Raw genomic sequence first — 23,592 nt, forward strand, 5'->3', positions numbered from 1 at the left:
CCGTGTGGACTCCACACGAGGCAAACCTACAAGTTCACGCACCAAACCTTCATCTCAGGAGACACAGAGTGCTCAGCGCAGGAGCCAGCTGCCCTGGATGGGGGAACTGACACCAAAATGGCACAGCTGTAAAAAACAAACTGGCAGACGTAGCACAGCTTCACAACGGTACCAGAGGACCCCTTTTACCAAGTGAGCCCTAGCAGTTGCTTCGCTTCTTTATTTCTGAGGCCCAACCCCAAGCGTCAGAAATGAATAAAGGGAAAGGCTAGAGTTTTGCTTGCTTTGTGTTTATGCAGCTGCAACACGATCGTCCCCTGGGATCATCTTTCCTCCCCACAGACAGGTGAGGTGGAAGCCAACATCTCTGGGTACCGGGCAGTAACTGGATCCCGCAGACCCAGACACAGACGCTGCCCTGTAAGCCTCCGCCAGGGAGAAACTGCCTCCGACGTTAAGACAGACCCTGCTGCAGGGACAACTCCCACCACCATGCAGGTAAGTGCTTCGGCTCGTAGCTCAGCCGCAGCGTGGAGGCTAGCACGAGGCTGTTCCCTCTGGGACAGCAGGGATCAGAGCTTTCCCGTCGGCTTCTTACCCTGCCAGCTTTCACAAGGCGTTGTCAGGCCAAGTGCCAAAGGCTCTGTTAACATTACAGGTCCTCGTTAGCTTTTCAGGCCTTCAGTAACAGGTTAAAAACAGTCAGAAAACATTAATAGTGAGTTATTCTTCAGTATTTCCACACATGGATGCACAGAAAGAAGCCTTCTAAACTACAGCACAGTAATGTCCTGCTCAGCTTCGGATCTTGCTGTGCCACAAGTAGGGCTGCTCAGGTTTCTAGGAGGAAGAGAGCCTTACACTAACAATACAAAGACCACAGCCTAAAAGTCAGGATTGTTTTGCATGAATATATTATAAAATGAAGGAAAGCCTTTCTGTTCTAGTAGCAAGAGAATTCAGTGTCCGTGTCTTCTCTTCCCCAGCTGACACTCTGCAGGCTCCGGACTCACCAGTGGTGCTTCATTCTCTTTAATGTCTTGCTTTTCCATGTGCTGCTTTTTGGAGCAGATTTACTGGAGGAATACTTCCTGCGGTCATTACCTCTTTCTTACACTGATGCAAAGACTCTTGAAATCAGGGAGAGGGCCAGGAAGCTAGATATGGATCCTCTAAAGGCCAATCTCTCTTACACTGTCAGCAGTGCAGCAATATGCTCCGACCAAGAGATATTTTTGCTCGTTCTTGTCTTCAGTAGCCCAGAAAACAGGACAAGGCGCAACGTGATCAGGCAGACATGGGGCAACGTGACACATGCCAGAGGTTATGCTGTCCTTACTCTGTTTGCTTTAGGAAAGCCAGCTTCGGTAACCACCCAGTTGGAAATCAATGAAGAGTCTCAAAAGCACAGAGACATTATTGAAGGCAGTTTCATTGATTGTCCCGAGATGCAGACACAGAAGATGTTGATGAGCGTGGAGTGGACAGTGACTTTCTGTCCCCAGGCAAGGTATATTCTTAAAACAGATGAAGACATGTTTGTCGGTATTCCAAGTCTGGCTGAATACTTGCTTAGCTTAACACAACTAGAGGACATTTACATTGGAAGGGTCGTTCATCAAGGAGTGCCCTGCAGAGACCCTGAAAGCCCTGGCTTTGTTCCCATCCATCAATACTCAGAAGAGTTTTACCCAGATTACTGCGATGGGAGCACTTTCGTCATGTCCCAGGACGTCGCTCGCAAGGTGTACGTGGCTGCCAAGGAGGTGCCAGTTTCAGTGCCCCCCGATATTTTTGTTGGAATCTGTGCTAAAAAAGCTGGCATCACTCCCATTCACAGCTCTCGATTTTCTGGGGAGAAGCACATCAGCTACAATCGATGCTGCTACAAATTCATTTTCACCTCTTCCAACATGAAAGAGGATGAGTTATTTAAAGACTGGAAGGAAACAAGTGATGGGAAAGATTGCTCGTTACTGGAAACTTACTACGGTCTGGTGTCCTGCAAGGTTTTGACCTATATTGATAAGTTCAAACAGTTTAACTTAGATAGAATAAAAAATGAGGTTCTTCATTTTGTCAATTAAGATTTAACTTTTGCAAAGAAAGTCTGAATCTTCTTTTACCAGTTGTTTTATCCTGTTAACATTCAGTAATAACAATCTCCTCTCAAAGTTAGCTCTCTTCCCTTCAACAGCAAATGAATTCTCAATGCTATGGTGTGTTACAGCAGCAAGAGAACTGGATGCACTCTAGCTACCGAAGTACCTACAAGTACACACATAAAAGTTAAAAAAAAAAAAAAAGTATTCCAAGGAACTTTGTCTGTATCTAGTGTTTTCCAGACCTTTGAAATCCTCTACCTTATGCCAAAACTCCTTCTGCATTTATCTGTGAGGCATGACCTACTTCCATAGTATTTTGTAACAAAGGAAAATAAATCTTGCCATCCATAAAAGGGAGCTACTTCTGAGCAGCCTGTGTTACAGTACCAGTGAAACTACAGAACGACTTAGAGTGGGAACAGGCATCGAACCATCATGGGAATTGCTTAGGTAAACAGCCTGGGAAGATTCTAGGCAAGAAATCTAACTTACCTGTTAAAGAATCCTATATTTCTGTTGGTCATGGCATCGGAGAAGCTCTGACACAAGCAGCTCAACGCCGTAACGTTATGCTGGAGAACAGCATCAACAGTGAAGTCAGAACAAATTCACCAGCATGCTGGTAACACCAACCTTATTCAAAATGTAAAAATTCCCCAAAGTAGGGAACCAGTCACAGAGCACAAACCCCACCCATGCCTACATCCTCCAAATTAGCTCTTCCGAATCAGCTCTTTCAGCAGTAGAGAAACTAGCTGGACAGATTTGTTCTACAATTATGACAGGCACACATGGGAAGAGACACACATGTACCTTTCAGGGCCCCATCTACTCTTCCCGCTGGGATCGAAGGCATTGGAGGTGTGCTCTGAAGGATCCACAATTCTTAAGTACCAAGTTATGCTGCTTGTTAACCAGGGTCAAATGATGCGGTTTGGTTTTAGGGTTTTTGTTTGGTTTTGGTTTGTTTTTTTTAAACCAAGTTCATGAAATTTAGCATTTTACCTCAATTCTCATTCTCCATCATTCCATTTCTGTTTTTTTCCCTCAATTATCTCCACCTGTTGCTTTACAGGGGGGAGGACAGGGACAACGCACTTAAATTTTTCCACTGTATGCAAGCTACACCAGTAGCAACACGTGAACCATATGACAATACACACGATGGGTAGGGAACTACATGTGAATAATAAGGGGTAAGCATCTGATCAATTAATCAGAATGTTGAGCTTAAAGCTCAACAAAATAAAGCATATGTGCATATATAAAAAAATCCTCGTTTGGCATCTCTGTGTATTCTAAAATATTGCATTTGGCAAATGTACCATGCAAAGTGGATGCTAAAGACTTAGCACACAGAGTAGCCTTCAAAAGCAACAGCTGAAAACACACATGGAAGAGACTCATGAATTGCAGAAAAGGTTTATATATTGATTTCTGAGTTTTTAGTATACGGCTCATACAGAGTTACCAGAGCACAAAGCCACCTAAAATAACAAAGCTGAACTGTCCAATACAAGCGCAAACTAAGGACTTCTACACTCTTTTTCATTTCCTTTTTAGTGGTTTCATGTTTTTTCTGGATGCAGGATTCGTGAAGCTTCTGTGCTCTCTCCGTTCACAAATGAGACACTCTGTACTGCATTTCTCACTAGCAGATGTTTATTATGCACATCTAGGATGAAAGCATCAGCAGTAGTATAATGTTGGATGACAATTTTTGTACATATTAGATGGTAAGCAACAAGGCAGATCACCTGCACTCAGACAGCTTATTAAACATTAAGGGATCTTCCCCAACTACCCTGCTCCTCTGAGCCCACTTTGATGCCTTGTCAGCAATTTTTGGCAGGCAATACCATCACCTCTGCTGCAGCTCAAAGCTACTACAAGCAAGAAGAGAGTTACTGCATGTCTAGATCATCCTGCTTCACTTGGCAGAGTGGGGACACAGGGCAAGTACTTTCCATAGAGGTACACTTGACTTGACACACTACTAAAATAAGCCCAAAAGTAGTAATTTCATGTTTTGTTATGCTCCCCCCAGCTATTCCTCAGATTTCTTTCTTACGTCCTCAACAAAAATAATGTAAACCTTTTGTATAAAGTACACTGTGGTCTCTGTTTATGGACAAAGACACATCACATATCACTAGAGTGTCCAGCTAGTCTTGCATCTCATCTGCAGCTAGCTGACCACCTTCAAAAGAGGATTACAACTTCATAAGGTACTACATTTCCATACTCCTAATTCATTTCATGCCCTTAAACGTGAAAGCTTTATGTTCTTACCCCTTTTATTCTATGTTAGGCAACTAAAATCATACATTTTTTTTTAAACAACACTTAAAATTAAAAAAATTTATCTGTTAAAAAATAGTGTAAACAATTTAAGATTTGGTTCTGAAGTAGACTCGTAGTGCTATAGCTCATGCTCCTTTTGAGCAAGTAAAGTGAGCTGCTATACAATGTCGCAGTCAACAAGGGAGATAAAGCTCCCAATTTGGTTTTATACACTAGAGCGTGCATTCATTTTTTTTTTAAAAGGGCTAAAAGCTTTTTTCATCTTCAGCATAAAATGTAAACAATATTTAGGATTATTTATTCAAGCAAGACTTACATCCAGCAAGTTGAAAATAGAAGAGAATCCAGTTCATACTCCCTCATGTGGACAGAATGTTACTAGCTTATTCTTAACAACAGGGTTTCTGACAGAATATGACTGGCTAAAAGAGTATGTTCCATGCGAGTGCCAAGTTCGGCAGATATAAAAAAAATTAAAAAAGAGAGAGAAACTACAGCAGCATCTGAGGTTACAAACCTCAAGGTGTTTTGGTGTTTGTTTTTTTTAATTGAACTGTGATCTACTGAGAAAACATGATAAGAACTCCAAACCCAAGAACAGTTTAACCAAACACTGATAATTTCTGTAAAATAAAAAACAGCCAGCAGTTGATAGAGTGTTTACCTTGGTTACTTGTCTCACGACAGTGCACAGAGAACTTCTGCCATTACATTCTACGTGAAAATATGCTGTGCCCTATAGGTTTTGATTTGCTCTCATGACTCTCATTTCAAATAGAGTCAAAGTGTTTCACAATCCTTTAAAGAGACAATCTAAAGAGACTCCAGTGTGGAGAGTCTTTACACCTTGTGTCTTAACAGCTATTTCAGTAACATGGTTTGCGAGAAGGGGGACCAAGACATCAATGACATTATTCTGCTCCTTCTACGGCTGTAGTAGAAACTGCCTTAACATAATAAGGGCCTTCACGCAAGTAAGCCCTGAGCCTCAAATAATACTGATTTCCAAAGATTTCCGCGATTGTTTTAGAGTTTACGAGGGCCTTAACCAGTTCATATTTGGCATCCTTCGAAGCTTTGTCAGGCTCCACAGATCTGTCTACAATGTACTCCACAAACCCTGGGCTGTCAAGCATCAACTTCTGGGCCCATGGTTGATTTGCAATAGCCTAAACATGAAGACAAAAGAGGGGGTAGGGGGAAAACACCTCATTTTAAAAACCCCAAAAAACAGTTACACAGTAGACTGTTACACAAATAGCCAAGGAACAGAAAAAATTAAATGGGATATTCATTCTACACAGTAGTTACACAACCACCACTCAAATCAAGCAGCAGGGTTTTAACACTGGAAAACAAGTAGAGCTCGGTGCTTATCTTAAAACTTTAAAGTGAATTATCACAGCAGTGCCTCTGATATCAAAGCGGCATAGCTGTTGCTTTTTTTTTTTTCCCTCTCCAGTTTATAAGAAAATAAGCATTACAGACGTAACATGTCTGCTGCATTATATAAATGGTGAAAAAAAGTGGGGCACAATGAAAAAGGCCTTATTTCTGACCACTTCAGGGCTTCAGCAAGAAGTTTGTGACATTCACTTAAAAAACAAATAAATAAGTCTGAGACTGAATGGCAATACAATTCACTACCTGATCTTTAAAAACAAAACGCACTTACAGTAAATACCCGTAAAGCCCCACAGTGGAGATCAGGGAATGGCTGAGTACTGATGCTCCTGAAGAGTTCCAATGGCTGGCTAGACAAGGACGTGAACCATGATTCAGTCATTCTTAAAAGGTCTTCTGTCTGCTGCTCTGGCTACAGGCATCACGTACAAAAATCATAGAGTTTGATTAGGATTATGAAAAGCTTTCAAGTTTTGACTATATGTTCAATAGTTAAGGAAGTTATTTAAAACAAACCACCAGCAGATTAAACTGAAATAGTTTTAATTTTCAACTTATTTTCATGAATGAAGAAATGGCCTTCTCTATTTCATTTAGCTTAGAGGATAGTTTTAAATATATTGATTTTGATACAGAAGATGAGTGCTGTGCTAGAGTACAGTCCTGCAAGACAAATGAAAATGGCTTACTCACTCATTTAGAGCTACACTGTTATAACCAGATCACTGGATCTAAAGAACATACACAGGGATTAGAGCAGCTTGCCACTATCCCTTTAAAGCACAAGAATATTAAACTGTTTACTCTCATTTCCTTGCCAATGTTGTTTTGACTTCATGTTTTATAAACAGATTTCCGAACACCTGGCTTCTTACAAACTCAAACTTTAAGCAAACAAATAAATCAGGGAATTTCAAAACAGTAAAGTTAATGACTCGGAATACTAGAAAGCTACCACTTCTACCTAAACTAGATGCTGCAAAAGATCTTCACACAATTAGTCAGATGCACAATAATTTCATTCTTGTAGATTTAAAAATTAAAAAAAAAAAAAAAAAAAAAAGAAAAAAGACAACAAACCAAACCACAAACTTACAGGCAAGTAAAGAAGAGATGAAATTGCATCCAAGCATCGAAGTCGTAACTCCGTGGGGGCATTCTTTGCCTGGTGCCCTATTCTGCTTAACAGATTTTGAAATCTGCTTCCTTTGAAAATAAAACCAAAGTGCTTTTAGTTAATTCAGACAGACCTCTACAGGAATACAAAGTTACCCATCAGTCACATTATATTACATTAACCAGTAGAAAGTGTTGTACATTAAACCTGAGAAAGGCAACTTCTTGATCTACTATAGTAAAAGCAGTGCAAGATTCTCTTCACTTCATATGGATCCAAGATAGATAAATCCAAAGCTTTCATATTAATTCTCCAGACTAACCAAACATTTCCAAAAAGGAAGTTACATGTCACAGATAATTGAGCTGTCTTGGGAAGTGCAGACCCTAGTACAGTTGCAATTAGAAATCTTCAATCCCATTCTACAGTGCTCCAATAGCTATCTGCTAACACAGATTTTTCACTTAAAAAGCAAAAGTTTGGACTAGCAGCAAGAAGTCTAGCACCTACTTTCAAACCTCTGAACAGTTTTATGTTAAGAGAAACAATGTAGTCTTTACAGAAAGCATCATTACATGGTAGTTCATATTTTTCTAATCCTAGTGAGAAGGTCATGACATCAGTAGAAACAGAGGAATCTAAAATAACACAACTACTGACAATTCGTGTGATGCAGCTCACTGGAAAAGAATAATCTGAATCATGCTTGCGATACCAGAATTCTAGCTGCCAGGCATTTCACACTGCCATGCCTGGCAAGACAGTTAAAAAACACCTTATCTGCTATAGCACAGCTATTCAGACATCCTTGATTATTAGATAAATAAATACATTTTTCAATTCCTTTCTCTATTAGACCAAACCAATTCACTCTTGTATATTATGACATACTGAGAAAGTTTTATTAAAGAAAAAAAAAAAAGCGATACTAACTAGTTTTCTGTAAAACCTGTTTGCCTTCCACATTTGATCCCAGGATTCCTAGTGTGTCCACAGCCACTCCAATCATGGTTGGATCATGACTTTCTGCCATTTCAAAGACTTTTTCCATAAAGACAGGGTATCGTTCACAGATCTGCTGTGGACTGTCTACAATAGCCAGATTTCCAAAAAATTTAACAAATCCTGAGAGAACAAGACAAAAAAAAAAAAAAAAGCATTCAGAATGGAGGACCAATAACTCTAGTAATGCCAAAATTAAACATACATTAACGTAAGATTGTATCACTGCTAAACTAGTGTTATTAAGTCTGAACACTGTTTGTGAAAGGCATCAGAATAAGGACAGAACTAAGGAACAAGCCAGTATTTTGGAAGTCATTTAATTCATCATGTAACAGCTGTTGTCTTGAATTAATAAAAAAAAAAAAGGCCACAATAACACAAACTTCAAATGTATAGTACAGTCTCTCCAGATCTTACCTGTATTACCACTGTTAATGACTAATATTATTCATGTGTTAGACTGTCCTTCAGCACTTTTTGTATACATCCAACATACACATTCTAATATTCAAAAATTCACATGAGCTTTCGAAACAGGGGCTTAAGAGTCCTCTCAATTTAACTCATTAATAAAAGCAAGCAGTAAACACTGGAAACAAGAAATGCATGATGTAACCTGGTAAATAGAAGCCTGAGAAAGGATCAGACTCTGCACCAACGATGATGTTCGAAATTTTGTCGATAACTCCTTGTTGAGCAAGATACTGACGCCCATGTGGAGTATGGGCCAGTGAGGTCACCATCTCTATACATGTAGCTCTGTAACAGACAAACAGTTATTTTGGCCTACTTCAGACGGGTTTTTGAAGTACTCTGTGATTAAGAAAAAAACAGGTTTTCTACCCTTAAGACAAAATCCAAACAAACAAAAAACCCCCCAAAAAAACTACTCAACCATCCAACACTCCTCCAAGCTCACTCAGCTATCTTACTTTAGGTGTATAGCTGGAAAGAATTCTAAAGTGTTTATATTGCAATCCAGCATTACAATCATCACAGCATACTGGGGGAACTTCACCTCGGTTCTCAAATTTAAGTATACAGTATTTTACACTCGAGGCTGTTTAAGAAAAAGCAGATAAAGTGTTTTCCTGAAAAGGTTTCACAAGAAACACACACATGTTTAAAGAGTGTTATTTTAACACTGAACATCGGCGTTTTAACAATGGGTGAAATCTCATTGGCAAACCCACTACCAACATACCTGACCAGTACATCATCTCCAGTCAGCTCTCCAATTAACTCTGATATTAATCCACTGTTCGCACAGTAATTTAGCGAATCTGCTGACACCGAAGAAATGTCAACAATTAACTAAATAAAAGCACAGGGAAAAAAAAAGGATTGTTTATAAAAACTTACGATGATAACAATTCACAGTAATGGCCAAATAAGTCTTATAATGCTGAGTAACCCTATATATATTAAATATTCATGATATTTTCATAATTAACCTAATTATTTGCCTGAAACAAGTTCATAAGGAGTTCCACATTTACAGCACATGCATTTGATTTCTATTCACAGTCATCTTTTCTTCAGAGGATTATCACTGCTATCCCCATTAAGATCTAGAATGGCTAAATTGTATTTTATTTCTCCTTTGCCACACATACGTAGACTGACACACTTGGCATTTCTCTCTGTCTCTTCCCCCCCTCCAGAAGCTTCAATAGCACTCCACATCCAAAGGTTAAGAGACTACAACACCTTTTACTTTTACCTTCAGAGAAGCAAACATTTTATTGTATCTTTAGTAACTCTGTGTAGCCCTTCCAATGTCCTAGGCACCACAAGTTAGAAAATAAAAGACGTAAACAGTACTTCACACTTTTGTACCATAAACTGAGAAAGAGAAGTTATGACATTATTTGAGGACCAAGACTGCTGTACTCTTCCTACTCCTTTCTAGTCTTGACAAAACAGACGTGAAGATAAGTTTGTAAAGCAGTGATGAACGCTAATTTAAAAGCAAGCCATAAAATCCAGAATTCAGAACTACAGTCCAAGAGAACTCCACGATACTTCATGATACTTCATGTCATTTCAATGCTAACATTGATCACATCCCTACCTCATATACTCTGTATCGAACAACATCATTTGTTGCCATGACATTTTTCAAGTCACTCAACAAACTGCTCACAAATAAAGCCTCTAAGCCGTCTTGCGTTTGTGCTATTCTTGAGAGAGATTTGATGGCCTGGAAGCAAAAACAGGAGCTTATTATTAAAAACAAACAAACAAAATCACAAAGAGAAGAAAATCCAAGATGATCAGATGTAGCTTCAATGTTCTTTAACAATAATAAGTAAATCAAGTTATACATCTAAAATTCACTTTTCTTTGACGAGAGCTAGTTATGGTTACTGTGATCCAAGCCTCTGGCATCAAATTCAGATCTACAAGTTCACTTTAGCATCAATAGCTACTGGAAGATAACAGTTCTAGGTAAAATTTCTATCACATCCAAGTAATTTCTGGGCTTAAGGCACCTATATGCTTATACCATCTTTCAAGCAAGATAAGCTCTCTTATCTTCAAAGAGCAGAGGCTATCATCTCAGACACAGTAGAAAAGGTGAACTGTGCAGTGTCCACATCAGTTTGTGGAGGAATTAAAAAAAGAAAGCAATGCTTACCTCTTTAGCCACTGCTATTTTCTCTCCACCAATGCAATTTATTATTTGACGTAATAGTTCCGGACTGTTGAGAATTTCTGTAACAGCATCTGAATTTTCAACAATCCTCCCAACCTAAAGACATGATTAAATAATTATACAAAATAACATTAAAACAAACTTTTTCCACTATAAGGACATTCAAGTACTGGAACAGCTACCAGACAGACAAAATCACCATTTTTGGAGATTCTCAAAACTCAACTGGGCAACACCCTGAGCAGCCACCTGCAAGCTGGCCCTGCTTTTAGCTTGGGGCTGGACCTGAAACCTCTAGAATTCCATTCCAAACTAAACTGTTCCACGATTCTGTTCTTTTATATTAATGCAACAAGTGTCAAGTTACTACAGCCTATTCTTATTCCATGTTTCCACAATATTGTTCAAAGTATTCTGAATATCAAAATGTTGCTGCACTTCATTCGTATGGCACCTGCTGTCAGTGCTGTCTTAGAAAGCTTTATCCAGAACACATGACAGAAGATTCTTTTACAAGTTACTCCTATCAAGACATGGTTTTATACAGTATGTTTAACAGACACATCATAAAGCATTATATACCAACACATTGCACAGTATTTATCCAAAATTGCATGAGTGCGTAAGAGCACAATTCCTGCAGATAAAGCTTGATGTAGTGCTTTTGTCATAAATTAGGACATGAAACAACAGTAACAGATTAGGACTAACCCAGCCTGGCTCAAGACAGAACTCTGTTCCCTCCGCTTGGAAGAAAACCCTGTACCTGAGAGATGGTGAGGATTTTCACGGAGTCATCGGGGTGGAAGAGCCCCTTCTGAAGCTCTTCTCTGAGGTTCTGGATCACATAGACCGGGTCCAGGGCCTGCAGGAGCCTCTCCAGGATGGAAACACACGCAGACACCTGCTCCCTGGGCGAGACAGAGAGAAAACCAAGCCTTTCAGGAGGACGCCGCCGGCTGCTCCCAGATCCTCGGCTGTGCCAGTCCCCGCCCTGAAGGAGGGCAGGGAAGGAGACGGGCTAGCAGCAGCACCCACCCCGCTCCGGGGGAAAGGGAGAAAGGAGGCGGCGGGGCCCTGTCAGGCCCGCGAGACCGGACCGCCGCTCACCGGTCATTGACGCTGAGGAGGGCGAAGAGCGCTCCCAGATGGTCGTCGCTGAGGCGGGCGCGGAGGGCTGCGGGTGGCACGGCCTGCACGGCGAGCCGCAGGGCCCGCAGTTCCTCCAGCGGCACCTCCCGCCGGGCCGCCCGCTCCAGCAGCTCCACCACCGCCTCCGCCATCTTGGCGCCGCCGAGAAGCATCGCGAGAGCCCGCCGCCCTTAGCAACCGCCGCGCCGTCGCCAGGGGGCCCCTTTCGCGTCCGCCACGCCGTAAACAAAATGGCGGGCGCGCCCCGCCCCCTCTTGGCTCCGCCCGCCTCGCCCTCTGATTGGGCGAGCGCGCGAGGGGCGGTGCTACGGCGGGGTGGGGCCGGTAAGGGGCGTGGCCCCCGCTGAGGCGAGGTTGCGGGGGGGCTGCGCGGGGCTGCCCGGTTCGGGGGAAACGGGTAAAAATTGTGTTCGTCTGGAGGCGGGAATGAAAACTGCCTCAGCCGGGAGGGTCAGCCACCGTCCTGATGTGCGGGCAGAGCGAGCCTGGGCAGCGCTCGCAGGCAGCGGCACTCCGCGGGCTGTGGAGAACAGGCCCCTCCAGGGCCGAACGTGCGGCAGGCCTGGAGGGGTCGAGCGGTGTCACACATGTGAAAGGGGGATGTGGAAGTTCGGCCTGGAGGTGCTGAGGTGGCGGAGCTGCACCCCGGGGCACGTTCCGCTGGCCGGGCGGGGGCTGCAGTGCCGGGACCACCCCCCCCTTGCTGCCTCTCATCCCTTCTCATGGCAATGGGGACAGCTCGGCCGCTTGACCGTGCAAGAAAACACGGGGTTTGCGTCACACCAGCAGAGGAAAACATCATTTTGTCAGCCCATGGACAAAAGGGGAGATGGTTGCATGTAGCCAATACATGGCTGTTACCGTACTGCAGAGCTTGGGGGCATTTCATGGCTCCCCGAGGCCTCCGAGCCGGCAGCGCGCCTTCAGCTTCTCCCAGTGCCTGCCCGCCGGGACGCTGCGCAGAGGTGCAGCCGTCAGGCTCGCATCTAAACCCCGGCTGGGGCTGCTGCACCAGAAGTGCTCTCTTCTGCAGGCTGACAATGAATATGTTTTCCTAATGGCTTATGGGAACTGACAGTGGCGTAATTAAGTTGCAGTGTGAGACAGAATGGAGTTCTCTGTTCCTCCGCACTGGATTGCTTACTGGGGCATTTTAGGCCCAAACAACGCAACAGGACTTAGCAGCTTCCTAGTAGTTTCTACCCAAAGAGTGCAGAGCCCCAGCAACATTAAATCTGAGAAAATACCTATTTTATAGGTGGTAAAATTAAAGCAGAATTGCTAAATGGCATCAGCAAGTGTCTCAGGACCCCAGCACACCCCAGTGCTTGGACTGGAGGGAGAGATTCCTCCAGCAGACATTGGTGCAGACAGTTTTGATAACAGCACCGATACTACTAGGGTATGTGATTGTCCCTGCTACGGCTTTGACGCCACTTCTGGGGATGCTGGGCCCTGGCATCTGCCCACCCCGGCTGTGCAGGTCAGAGAGGCTGGGTGCTAGGGCTCGGGGTGGCAGGGGAGGGCCCGTGGGGAGGCAGGAGTGTCATGGGGATGCCACGCTGGCCCACGGGCCCACGGCTCAGCCCAGCGCTGGGGCGGGCAGGCGGGTACCAGCCTTCCCAGGCAGCTGGGGAGGAAGAGGAGGAGGAGTTAGTGCTCATTGCGGGCAGCCTTCCCAGGCAGCCTTCCCAGCTCAGGGCAGAGCAGGTGGAGGGACGGAGGGGACGCAGCCTCTCGCCCGGCCGGGGAGATGGAGTGGCTGAGCCAGCGCTGCCCGCTGCTGCCCGCTGCCCAGGGCTGCCCCCGGCCAGGCCGTGGCACCTTGCTGCTGGTAAGTGGGAGCCCTCCGGCGCTGCCAGGGCTGGCTCCGTGCTTGGGATGGGGGGACGCGGGTGACCCGCCGGGGAGCGCGGTGTATGCCAACCCAAGCAACCGTGGAGATGCCTCTGCCTATACCTTTATAAGGGAACCTCTGGGGAAAAAAAAAAAAAAAGAAAAAGATCATGCAGCAAGAATGTACTCTCAGTCTCTGCAGAGAGCAAAGCAAATTTCTTAGGAGTTTTTTTCCACTTGCGCTGAGGAAGCTTACAGCATACTCAAGATTGCCACAAGTTGTGTTTGGTTTGGGTTTTTTTTTTTTTTTGTACAGAACCTCATCAAAACTAGGCAAAAAGTCCTAACGTGGTGTTTTAAACCCTAAAGCTGTTTTTAGTTCACCAAATCCAAAACAAATCTTGCAGAAATCTTAGTCTGTCTAAACTCAACTATCATTTTGCTGGTCAGTGCTTTTCAGTGAAATACTTAAAATCTCACAGCAGGTTTTTCAGTTTTGTTCAGTTCAAAATTTTGGCAGTCATGAGTTTACTTGGTTTATCAGGTAGGAATCCTGAAGTTTCACTCCTTCACTCTTGCACAATCCCTTGCCAAATACAATTATTCTGGAAAAAAGAGGGGGTTTTTATCTTTCTTTTCCGGAAAAAAAAAGGGGGGAACACCCCAAAAAACAAGAGAGTGGTCACTCTTGTACTAATATTCAGCCACAAATGTTCATGGGGATTTCCTCATCACATGCACATACATCTTCCAAGAAGATTAATGATCGCTGTGCTGAACAGGTTGGATTTTTTTTTCCTGAGCAGGAGCATGATTACATTCTAATCTGGAAAAATAGATACACCAGCATATCTCTGTTTGGCTTGTAACTATCTGAGTAGCTTCTGGGATTTGTTGCATAATATTTGTTAAATGGCTTAGCAGAAAAAAGAGCACAAAAGAAGCTCTAAAAATTATTATGAGAAACCTTGTGGTAACAAAGAATATTTCCTCAAGTGGATTGGAAAAGAGGAGACAACCAATATAGCACATCAGTCATTTTCCAAACGGAAAGGAGCTCCTGTCTTTGTGGTGACAAGAGATGTTTTTTTAATTCAATCTTTAAAAAAAAAAAAAAAAACCTCTGACATTGGCCCTGTAATGGGAGCTTTTTCAGAGGACAAAGGAGGATGGAAGTAAGGGGGAAAAAGGAATATATTCTTAGTCTTATAAGCATTTTTTTATCACTGTAGTTGAATAAGGGCCAGATGCTGTTTGTTTCAAAAACAAGACAAAAGACAAAGAGAAGAGCAGCTGTGCAGAGACAGCGAGCGCTGCAGCCCCGGGTACAGGCACCATCCTTCAGCTATTACTCAGCACACCAAATTAACCTTGCTATTCCAGCAACGTCCCCGCTGAGATAATTATATTTTTTTATGTGACTGTGTTTATGGCATGTGAGCACAAAGAGCAGCTAAGGGGCTTGCCAGGAATAGCATCTATGTACAGCAAAACCAACTTGTTGCCACTGCACTGCCAGTCCACAGAGAGAGCATTACTGTTTTCTGCAGCCCAGTCAGACAGAGACAGCCCTACAGACCTGGGCTACATCCATTAGGATTTCTGTGCCCAAAAGGATCCAATTTCACTGTCCTATTAGTATCAGATAATTAAGATGAACTTAAAACCTGCATTTAAGTCTTACCCTCCCTTGCCTGCTGTGTGAGTCTGTATCATAGCCTGGGTGGGCTGCACAACATCTATCAGCAGAAGGGACTAATTGTCCTGGGCTGACAGGGCAGAACGAAAGCTCTCCAGGTCCTGGTGCAGACTGTACTACCCCAGGCTTCCTGGGGCTCTGCTCCCACATTAGGCTCCAGCCCAAATCTGTTTCCCATAGCCAGATCCCTATCCCTACCTGACATACTGCTCTCTTCCTTTCCACATCCCTGGGGAGGCAGAGGGTCCCGTCCCCACCGTTTCCCAGAGGGGTGGTCATGCCTCACCCTGGGCACACAGCTAAAGGATGGCTGCAGGATGTGTCCTCAGCAGGAAAGATGTGCTTGGTGTGGGAGCCATGCCTGGTGGTTCCCTTCTTGCTCCTTTTTGCAATATAAATGTATTTTAACAGAGACAATCAGTGACTTACCTCCTTATCCTTCTTCAGAAAACGAGTCCTGGCTGCTGAGGCTGTGTGGTGGGGTCTGTAACACCCATTAGTCTGGGGTGTGACCTCCCGCAGCAGAGGTCTGGGCACCTCTGGGCTGATACAACCTCAAAAACTGACCTTTTCCTGCCCTGAGCACTTGGCACAGTACTAGATTGGCCCCATTGGAGGGGAAAGAATCTCCCTATGAGCATGTTTTCACTTAAATTGCAACCAGCATTACTGTAATGTTGAAAGAAAACTGGAGACTTCCCTTGAGCCACAGATATTGTAAATGCTTAGTTTTACAAAATGCAGTATTTCACCTAACATCATCATTCATAACGTTTTGCATTTTAGGTGGTGACTCTGTCTTTGCTGATGTACCCGGTGCTGAGGAGTCTCGCTCTTCAGCTGCACTCTGCCGTCACCGGCAGCTACGTCTCTGGGACCCACTCCATTGCCTTCATCAACTGTCTCAACGAGCAAATTGCCAAGGATATTGCAAGGTACAGAGATGCTTCCTCTGCTTGTCTGCTCGAATTGTTCAAAAGCGGCTTCTTGTGGAATAAAGCTTTTCCTTGTCCCTCGAGAGGATCTGTACTTCTCTGTACTTGCATTTCTACCCGAATGGTGCTCCTTCTCTCTTACACTCTCTTTCTCTCTCTCTCTGTATCACATATTCACTTACAAAGAGCTGTGCTTTCTAAAAGAAAGCTGACAATTGCCTCTGAAGTCAATGCCACGGTAACATCAAACGAATTCTCAATTCATTCCACTGCCTTTTGTTTTCAAGACCCATTTTAAAGCCATGGCCCTAAATCTCTGGGTCCTCAGATGCATTAAGCCCCAGCCTCATGTTCTCTGATCTGCCACAGTCTTTCTTTTCCTCTAGAACAACACAGAAAACAATTTCCAGGAGAGGTGTTTATGGAGAGGGACAAAGCACAGTACACTGTTGTGAAAATAAGTAAAAGACAAAAGTGGTCCACAGCAAATACAGAATAAGCACTTGTGAGGTACCACCTGGAAGCCTGCACTCTGCTCACCAGGCAAACTTCAGGGAATGAGGGCTTTACCTTGATTTTTTTTTTTTTATTTCTCTTTTAATGTATGAGATACTTTGCATGTATTTTGCATGCAGAGGTTTTTTCACACATCTGTCAGTCCGTGACTCAATAGATGGTTTGTTCAAAGTACTGAAACTGTGTTGACTGGGGAAATGTTTATGATGGACCATTAAGTTTCCTGCAACACCTCCTGCGCTGTTTTCCCTGCTACCCTGCCGCTTGCCAAAACCTCTCTGTCTTCTGTAAAGTGTTCCCAAACAGTCGTTCAGGAACTGACAGGCTACTGAAAGGGATTTTGTGTCACCTTAAATACTGCAACTGTATTAAGAAATTCAAATAGAATAATATCTGCACTGCTTGATGTCTTCTGAAAAAAGGAGTAACTGTACATGGCTGGTGAAAAGAGCCTCAGTTCCTGAACATGCTTAATCTTAACAGCTTTGCAAATGTTTTCCACTCTTTGTTCCTTATCTTGCAGGGAAGGGAGAGGAAATAAATCACTCCCCATTGCTAAGATATATGTACTTTGGTGTTTTACTGGTGAAGTAATTATTCCTTTGTTCTGGAATTTGGATGAATGAGCTGTGGTTGTAGAGGATGACACAGGGCTTCTACACTCATTTTCCCACATGCTTTTTTCCTGTGCTGTCATGTTTATTCTTCCTTTACATTGCTCAGTGGAGCACTCACTCTGATGGATCAGTCTGCAAGGAAATTTTCCACTGGCTTTAAGGAAAAGGAGTTCAAGGTTTGTGAAAGCAGATTAGCTGCAGGTAGAATTCAGCATCTGGCTTGTTTGTTGCGTCAGTTCTAACCCAGTTTATCTGGATTACTATTAACTTAAAATCCTCAGAAGAAACCCCTGAGTCCACACAGGAGATCTAGCCTCTACCCTGTGCCTGCTGTGAGAAATTGACCCCTTTGGGCTGGATGGTGTGGCCACTACACCTCACATAACTTATCTAATGCCAGAGCAGCCTGTCAGCCTCTGGTTCCGCCTTAGATTCGTGCATATCACTTTCTTTGCTTTTCTGCTTATTAATATTTCATCTGTCTCAATTCAGAGCCTACTGTGAGGCAGGGACAAAGAAACACACATTAAGTACCCAGCGCAAAGATATCATGTATTATGCAGACATTTTCCACAGATCACGTTCAGCTTCTTACAATGTTTCCCGTTCCCATGGTGGCCGCTTGTTTCCGCTCAGCTTGCTAGAACAAAGTTCAGGATCTCATTTAGGATCACAGTTTAGTGGAACAGAGCAGAAGCAATTAGAAGGTACTCACCCAAATCAAAAGATTCCTGCGCTAAAGTGACTTGGAAGTTGCAGGCAGCAAAAACAAAATGATTTGTGCCATGTGTTTGACATGACAAACGCAGCGGGGATATCTCCGCTCATGCTGCTGCAGTTTGTCAGTCTACAGATTAACTCAAGATGCTCTACAAGCATTAAATGCCTAGAACTGGCTACACATGGTGAGAGCAAACAACCCGGAGCCTCCTCGGATGGCTGGCCTCTCAGGCCATGGTCCCTCTGAGCCATCGGCAGAGAGAAGTCCGTCTCCTTGCTGTGCTTAAACATTAAACCCCATCCCACGAGTTAGCTGGGTCCATGCACTGGTTCTCCAGTGCACTGCTGGAGTGGCAAGATGCTGTAGGATCGTCTGGAAGGGCTGCTTTCCTCCCAGCGCCCGGGCTGCTCCCAATTCCTCCCTGTCCTGCAGCAGAGCCTGTGCAGCCCCACGAGGGCACCTTTGCCTTGTGCTCGTAGTTGCAAGGTAGAAACCTCTACAAACAGAGAGAGAAAGCAGGGCTGATAATGAAGACGTGCAAAGCAGCTTATGCACATTCAGACAAGAGCCCAGCTTTCCTTATGGGTCAGAGGCCAGGTTGCAAGGCATGATGCAGTTGCACATTAGCACCTTGGCCGGGGTATCTTCAGGTCACAGCCATGGGGGAGGCACCTCTTGTGCTCCTTCTGCTCGTCTTCAGGAGCACAGCAGCCAGCAACCAAGTCTGTCATATTTTTACAGTTCATAATGTTGTCTTTCTGAAAGCTAAGAGTTTCTTATAGCTTGTTTTGTAGCGACCTCCAGGCTGTATCATACCCTGGATGTAAGGATAATAAATTTTTAACTTGCTCTGAGCCAAAAGCATTCTGGAGAGTGTTTTGAATTGGAGTAGTAGTTAATTGGAATGGGTTTCATTCTTTACCTCACTAAGAGTTAATTTTTGCAGGTTGTTGAATTGAGCCTTCCAAGATCTAGTAACTCCTGCAGTTCAAGGTCATCTAGAAGTTAAATGTTTGCATTGTCAAAGCACTTAGTACAAAGTAGTCCCTGGTGAGGCCAGTGTTAAAACCAAAGGTGAAGTCACTAGTGCAGAGCCTTTAACAGAGCAGCCTGCAAGAGGGACGGGGCTGCCGTCTCCGTGAGAAGGGCCCAGACATTGCTGTGGTCAGAAGACACAACATTTGACCTAGTTCTAAAAATCCACCCTGAGATTGCTTCAGTGCTCTTTAATCACTTAAATATCACTTCTGTTGGCAGACCCAAGCAGCTCTGCAATAACAAATCAGCCCACAACTAAAGGAGGCAGCCAGAGGGAAGGAATTTATTTGGGCTTCAGATTTCTAGGACGTTTTGGGTAGAAAAACCTTGATGTTGTTAATTTAACAAGATCCACATTTAGTCTGCTATGCGAGGAAGAGGCACAGTTTGACAGCATAAATACATGACTGGGAGACAAAGCCCTTCGCGTCCGTCCCAGCCCCGGTTCTCGCGGTCCCGTGGCTCAGCCCCTGCCCTGGTGTCCCCGCGGCGAGATGGGCACAGGGCTGACGGTGGGCAGGGTCCTCGCACCATGCAAGGCAGAGGTCCTGTGTGCTGCTCCAGGCCAGGAGCAACACCCAACCTTCCTGCTCGGCAGGGAGGGATGGTGGGGAGGATCCCAGAGCCGTGCCAGGAGGACTCGAGCTGAAGCAGCTCCAGCTGGAGGTCACCTTTGCCTCTGCTTTCTCAGGGTAATAATTAACCCCAAATCCCACATCTGCAAGGTCAAAGCTGCTGCTGGCAGTCAGGGGTAGCACGAGGGAATGTCCCCGCGGCTGGGGGCGAGCACTGAGCCGCAGCAAGCTGGGGGCAGGCACTAACTCCCCTTCCTGTCTCACCCAGGGCCATCATGGATAAGAAGCTGGCTGCCTACGTGAACATCCTGCCGAAGAGCTCGGCCTTGTAAGTTGGGCTGAATATTCCCCAACAGAGGAGGCAAACCCAGGCTCCCCAGGGGGGTGAAGGAGGAGATGGATACCCCACAGCCCCAGGGAGAGGAGGCAGTTTCCAGAAGGCTGCTGGGTCTGTTTGTTGTTGCAGATGGTAGAGACGATCCTCACACCTGCAAAGTGTGCTAAGCTTATTAAGGAGTGCAGATGCTCCAGCTGCCAGTGGGGACCATTTATTTATTGGTTACTTGGCTACACAGAGATCTAGCAAAGAGCAAGGTGATTTATGGTCCTGAGGCCATGGTGCCTGTTTTTAGAGGATCGAAAAAGAAGCCAAGATAGGGAGCAGAAAAGGCCTTTACAGTATTAAGCAGCAAGGAGGAACAGTATCTTTGACCTTGAAATACAACCAGCCATGCTCTGCAGGTATCCTCAGCCATCCATGCAAAGGGGTTGCACTTGTTAGAGGGGTTAATGAACAAAGCCCCAAAACAGCCATTTGCTCATAGGAGCACCCTGGCCTACCCCTGCTAGAAGAGGGGAGCAGGTCCCCACATCGCAGCCTCCCCACAGGAGGGGTTCCTCACAGGGCACCCCCCCCCCCAGGCTCTCCCATAGCACAGCTGAGGCTACTGAAATAGGGCAAACCCAGTAATATCCTTCTTCCCCTTATGCTTCACTCCCTATGAGCCACAGCGGCCGGAGCCGAGTTGCTTATGCACAGCCCTGCCTGCTCCAGCTGGTTTCTCCTCTGTGTCCCGCTCAGGAGACATCGTGACGCCTCTGAATGCCTCCTCGCACAGCAACCCAGCGTGCAGATGAAATCACGATGGCCTTCTGTCAACATAAATGTTTTGAAAGGTCATATCTGACTCACAAGAAGTACATCTCCTCTCCTGCAGGGAAAGAGAGGAAAAAAGCATGATGCTGCGACACTCAGCCTCCCAGCTGCAGCCATGCCGCAGTCCCTGCAGGCACCGTCTCCCGGCCGCTGCTTGGAGTGGGGCCACCACCACACAGCCCCCCATGGCCGTCCCAGTCCCAGGTCCTTTGCCCTGCCATCCTCCCTGGGCAGCTCTCTCGAGGCTTGCACAGCCGAGGAGGTTCTGGTCTGTAAATCCAGGGTGCACAGTCGCATGCACAGCAGACTTTTGAGGACAGCAGTGATTCCTGAGCACCACGTTGTAAAGGAACAGCCACGTGCAGAAAGCACCAAGCAGGGAAACTACCCCCCCCCAAAAGGGGATCGGCATGGCTGCACCCAGAGCTGTGTTTGCTGATGCTTCTTTTCTTTTAAATCTAGGTATTTCTGGAAAGGAGAACTGGAAGAATCCACTGAAATACTGCTGGTAAGTGACAATTCCCCACGTCATGAAAATCCTCATCCCAGACAGCCCCAGCCAAAAGAGGTTGCAGGGTGGTTTGGGGAGGGTGACACCAACCTGCCCAACATTTGGGACAGTACCCAGGGACCCCGAGCACCCCCCTGCAGGCGTGGCAGTGGTGTCTGGGGGCAGCAGCCTGGCTCAGCCCCTCATCCTGCCACCACAGGGAACATCCCCCAGGGAAGAGCCCAGAAAGGGCTCCCATCGCACCACAGGCCGCTGGCCATGCTGGATGGGTGCAGTAGAACTGCGCATGCAGGATTGCTCTGTACCCTCTAATTCTCCCTTGGTTTTTGTTTTGTTTTGTTTTTTACTCTCCACAGTTAGTGAAAACAAGGACATCCAAAATAGGCGAATTGTCCAACTACGTCAGGTGAGGCTCTGGCTCCGTGGGAGCAGTGGGTTTCCTACCCAAGGTAGGCTGCCATCTCATGCTCAGGCTTTGGGAGTCAGGTTCCTTGAGCCCCTTCCCACCCAGGGCAGGGGTTTAAATGCTCCTGATGTACCTTGTGAGCCAGAAAAACCCAGAGATGGCATTGGCAAAAAAGAAAATGTTGGCAGGAATATCAACTGTTGGGCTTCAACCAGCCCCTCTGTATTGGGTACAAGGAGGGATTCTCCTTCTCCTAACATGGATTATTCCCTGGCTGCCTCTTGGCAGGATTTCCTGTGTTTCCCAAGCACTGAGTGGTGAGCACAGCCAGCTTTGGGCCAGGGCCCCTGGCAGTCAGCTGCTGGCTGTGGTAAACCCCAAAGTCAAAGCAAAATTCTCACGTGGCAAAAAGAAGATGCGGGGACTTTGAAGTCAGTGAAGAGCATGGGGCAGGGCTGGCGCACACGGCTGGGAGCGGAGACCTCTGCTTCCTGCGCCTGCGAGTGGGAGAGGGTCTGTTCTGCTGAGGGGCTGTCAGTGACACTGTTCCTCTGTGTCTGTTTCCACTTTAGATCCATCCATCCCTTCGAAATTCCTGAAATCATCAGCCTGCCTATTGACCAAGGAAACCCTCTCTACCTCAAATGGATAGAGGAAAGTGTCCCACGGGACTAACTGAAAAGTGCAGAAAGCACCTCGCTTTTGGGCAAGACTGGGTGAAACTTGCTGAGCCGCACTGGTCTTACTGTGCAGGCAGGAGTTATACACACACAGGGAGGCAGTTTGTATCTTCATGGGCTTGCTATAACACAGAAGCTTGGGATTGGGAATTTCGTTTGCACTCAAAACATCCCCCTCCTTGGCCTGACCCTGTGCTCCAGGGAGCACCAAGCAGCTCAGAGCCAGCACAGGCTGAAGTGGGGAAGGGCCATGTGAACCAAGGGCTGTTGTAGCATTGCGGATGAGGATCCACAGAGATGCTCAAGTCAGGAGATTGCAGCATTTGGGGGCTGCCTCAGGCCACCAGCAGCAAATGCCAGCTGGTAGCCATGGCCTGGCAGCCCCCAGCAGCCCCTCCAGTGCCATACATCCCCACAGCCAGTGCCTGAAACCCTGCCTGGGCCCCCTGCTCCCCCACAGCGGCTGTTGCAGCATCCTGCACCATTCTGCTTCCTACTTCCCCAGCCCGGAGGCATCAGGATGTGGCCGGGCACCCCATGATGCACCGGCTCACACCCTCTCCTGCTGTCACGCAACGTGCTGGTTCAAGTCTCAAAAATCCAAGGAAACAGCAAACTTGAGCAGACACCGCAAGCGTTTACCAGGAACCACAAGCAGCACACACGCTGACCCTCCGCTACCTGCCGAGCCAGGGAGAGCCGGGCTGAGCTGGGCAACATCCACCCCCAGTTCAGGGAAACCAAGTGCCAGCAGGACCAGGGCATCCCCGGCTGCAGGGCATCGCCCCAGCCCTGCATCCCCTACCCACGCCTGAACAGTGGCTTTCTGCCCGGGCCAAGTTTAACCTTGTAAAAAGATGCTCATGTTAATAGTTTAATGGGGCATAACTTATGGAACAATATCGAGTTATTTATGTGACTGGGAAGGGAATAAACAGGAGTGTTTCTTACCTGGGTAGGCTCACATGTTGTCGCAGTTAACAGGCGCAGCGTCCGCAGTGAGCTGGGCAGCAGGAAGGGCCCATCATGAGTTTGCAGATTCTCTCCAGCTCAGTGCTGATGGATGCTCCACTGGCTCCCACCTGCTCGTCGCGGGCTCATGGAGAAGTGGTACAGGGTGTTTTGCAGGCATTGAGCTGTGCCCGCAGGCTCGTGT

The 23,592-nt window shown here is 45.8% G+C and overlaps 3 protein-coding genes across 4 annotated transcripts; 2 read left to right on the forward strand and 1 right to left on the reverse strand.

The window, feature by feature from the left end:
* The first annotated feature begins 405 nt into the window (after window positions 1–405).
* B3GALT9 (beta-1,3-galactosyltransferase 9) lies at window positions 406–2,087 on the forward strand. The gene is made up of 2 exons (XM_030001247.1): window positions 406–498; window positions 987–2,087. The coding sequence occupies exons 1-2, from the start codon at window positions 493–495 to the stop codon at window positions 2,085–2,087; spliced, it is 1,107 nt and encodes a 368-aa protein (XP_029857107.1). The 5' UTR covers window positions 406–492.
* Window positions 2,088–3,745: 1,658 nt separating this feature from the next.
* PSMD5 (proteasome 26S subunit, non-ATPase 5) lies at window positions 3,746–11,916 on the reverse strand. Its single transcript, XM_030001244.2, has 10 exons — window positions 11,705–11,916; window positions 11,361–11,505; window positions 10,577–10,690; window positions 10,010–10,138; window positions 9,140–9,249; window positions 8,552–8,694; window positions 7,864–8,055; window positions 6,910–7,019; window positions 6,085–6,225; window positions 3,746–5,578 (listed from the first exon to the last, which is right to left on the reverse strand). Exons 1-10 carry the CDS (start codon window positions 11,896–11,898, stop codon window positions 5,321–5,323), a joined length of 1,536 nt encoding a protein of 511 aa, XP_029857104.1. The 5' UTR covers window positions 11,899–11,916; the 3' UTR covers window positions 3,746–5,320.
* A 1,395-nt stretch (window positions 11,917–13,311) lies between these two features.
* CUTA (cutA divalent cation tolerance homolog) lies at window positions 13,312–23,386 on the forward strand. Of its 2 annotated transcripts, XM_030001248.2 has the most exons (6): window positions 13,318–13,580; window positions 16,068–16,216; window positions 19,952–20,011; window positions 21,302–21,347; window positions 21,707–21,756; window positions 22,329–23,386. In XM_030001248.2, the coding sequence occupies exons 1-6, from the start codon at window positions 13,500–13,502 to the stop codon at window positions 22,429–22,431; spliced, it is 489 nt and encodes a 162-aa protein (XP_029857108.1). In that variant the 5' UTR covers window positions 13,318–13,499; the 3' UTR covers window positions 22,432–23,386. The 2 variants fall into 2 exon arrangements, with proteins under 2 accessions (XP_029857109.1, XP_029857108.1); XM_030001249.2 differs by lacking the exon at window positions 19,952–20,011 and having other exon boundaries at window positions 13,312–13,580.
* The last annotated feature ends 206 nt before the right edge of the window (window positions 23,387–23,592 follow it).

This window comes from Aquila chrysaetos, chromosome 24 (assembly GCF_900496995.4).
Source record: "Aquila chrysaetos chrysaetos chromosome 24, bAquChr1.4, whole genome shotgun sequence".
Lineage (NCBI taxonomy): Eukaryota > Metazoa > Chordata > Aves > Accipitriformes > Accipitridae > Aquila > Aquila chrysaetos.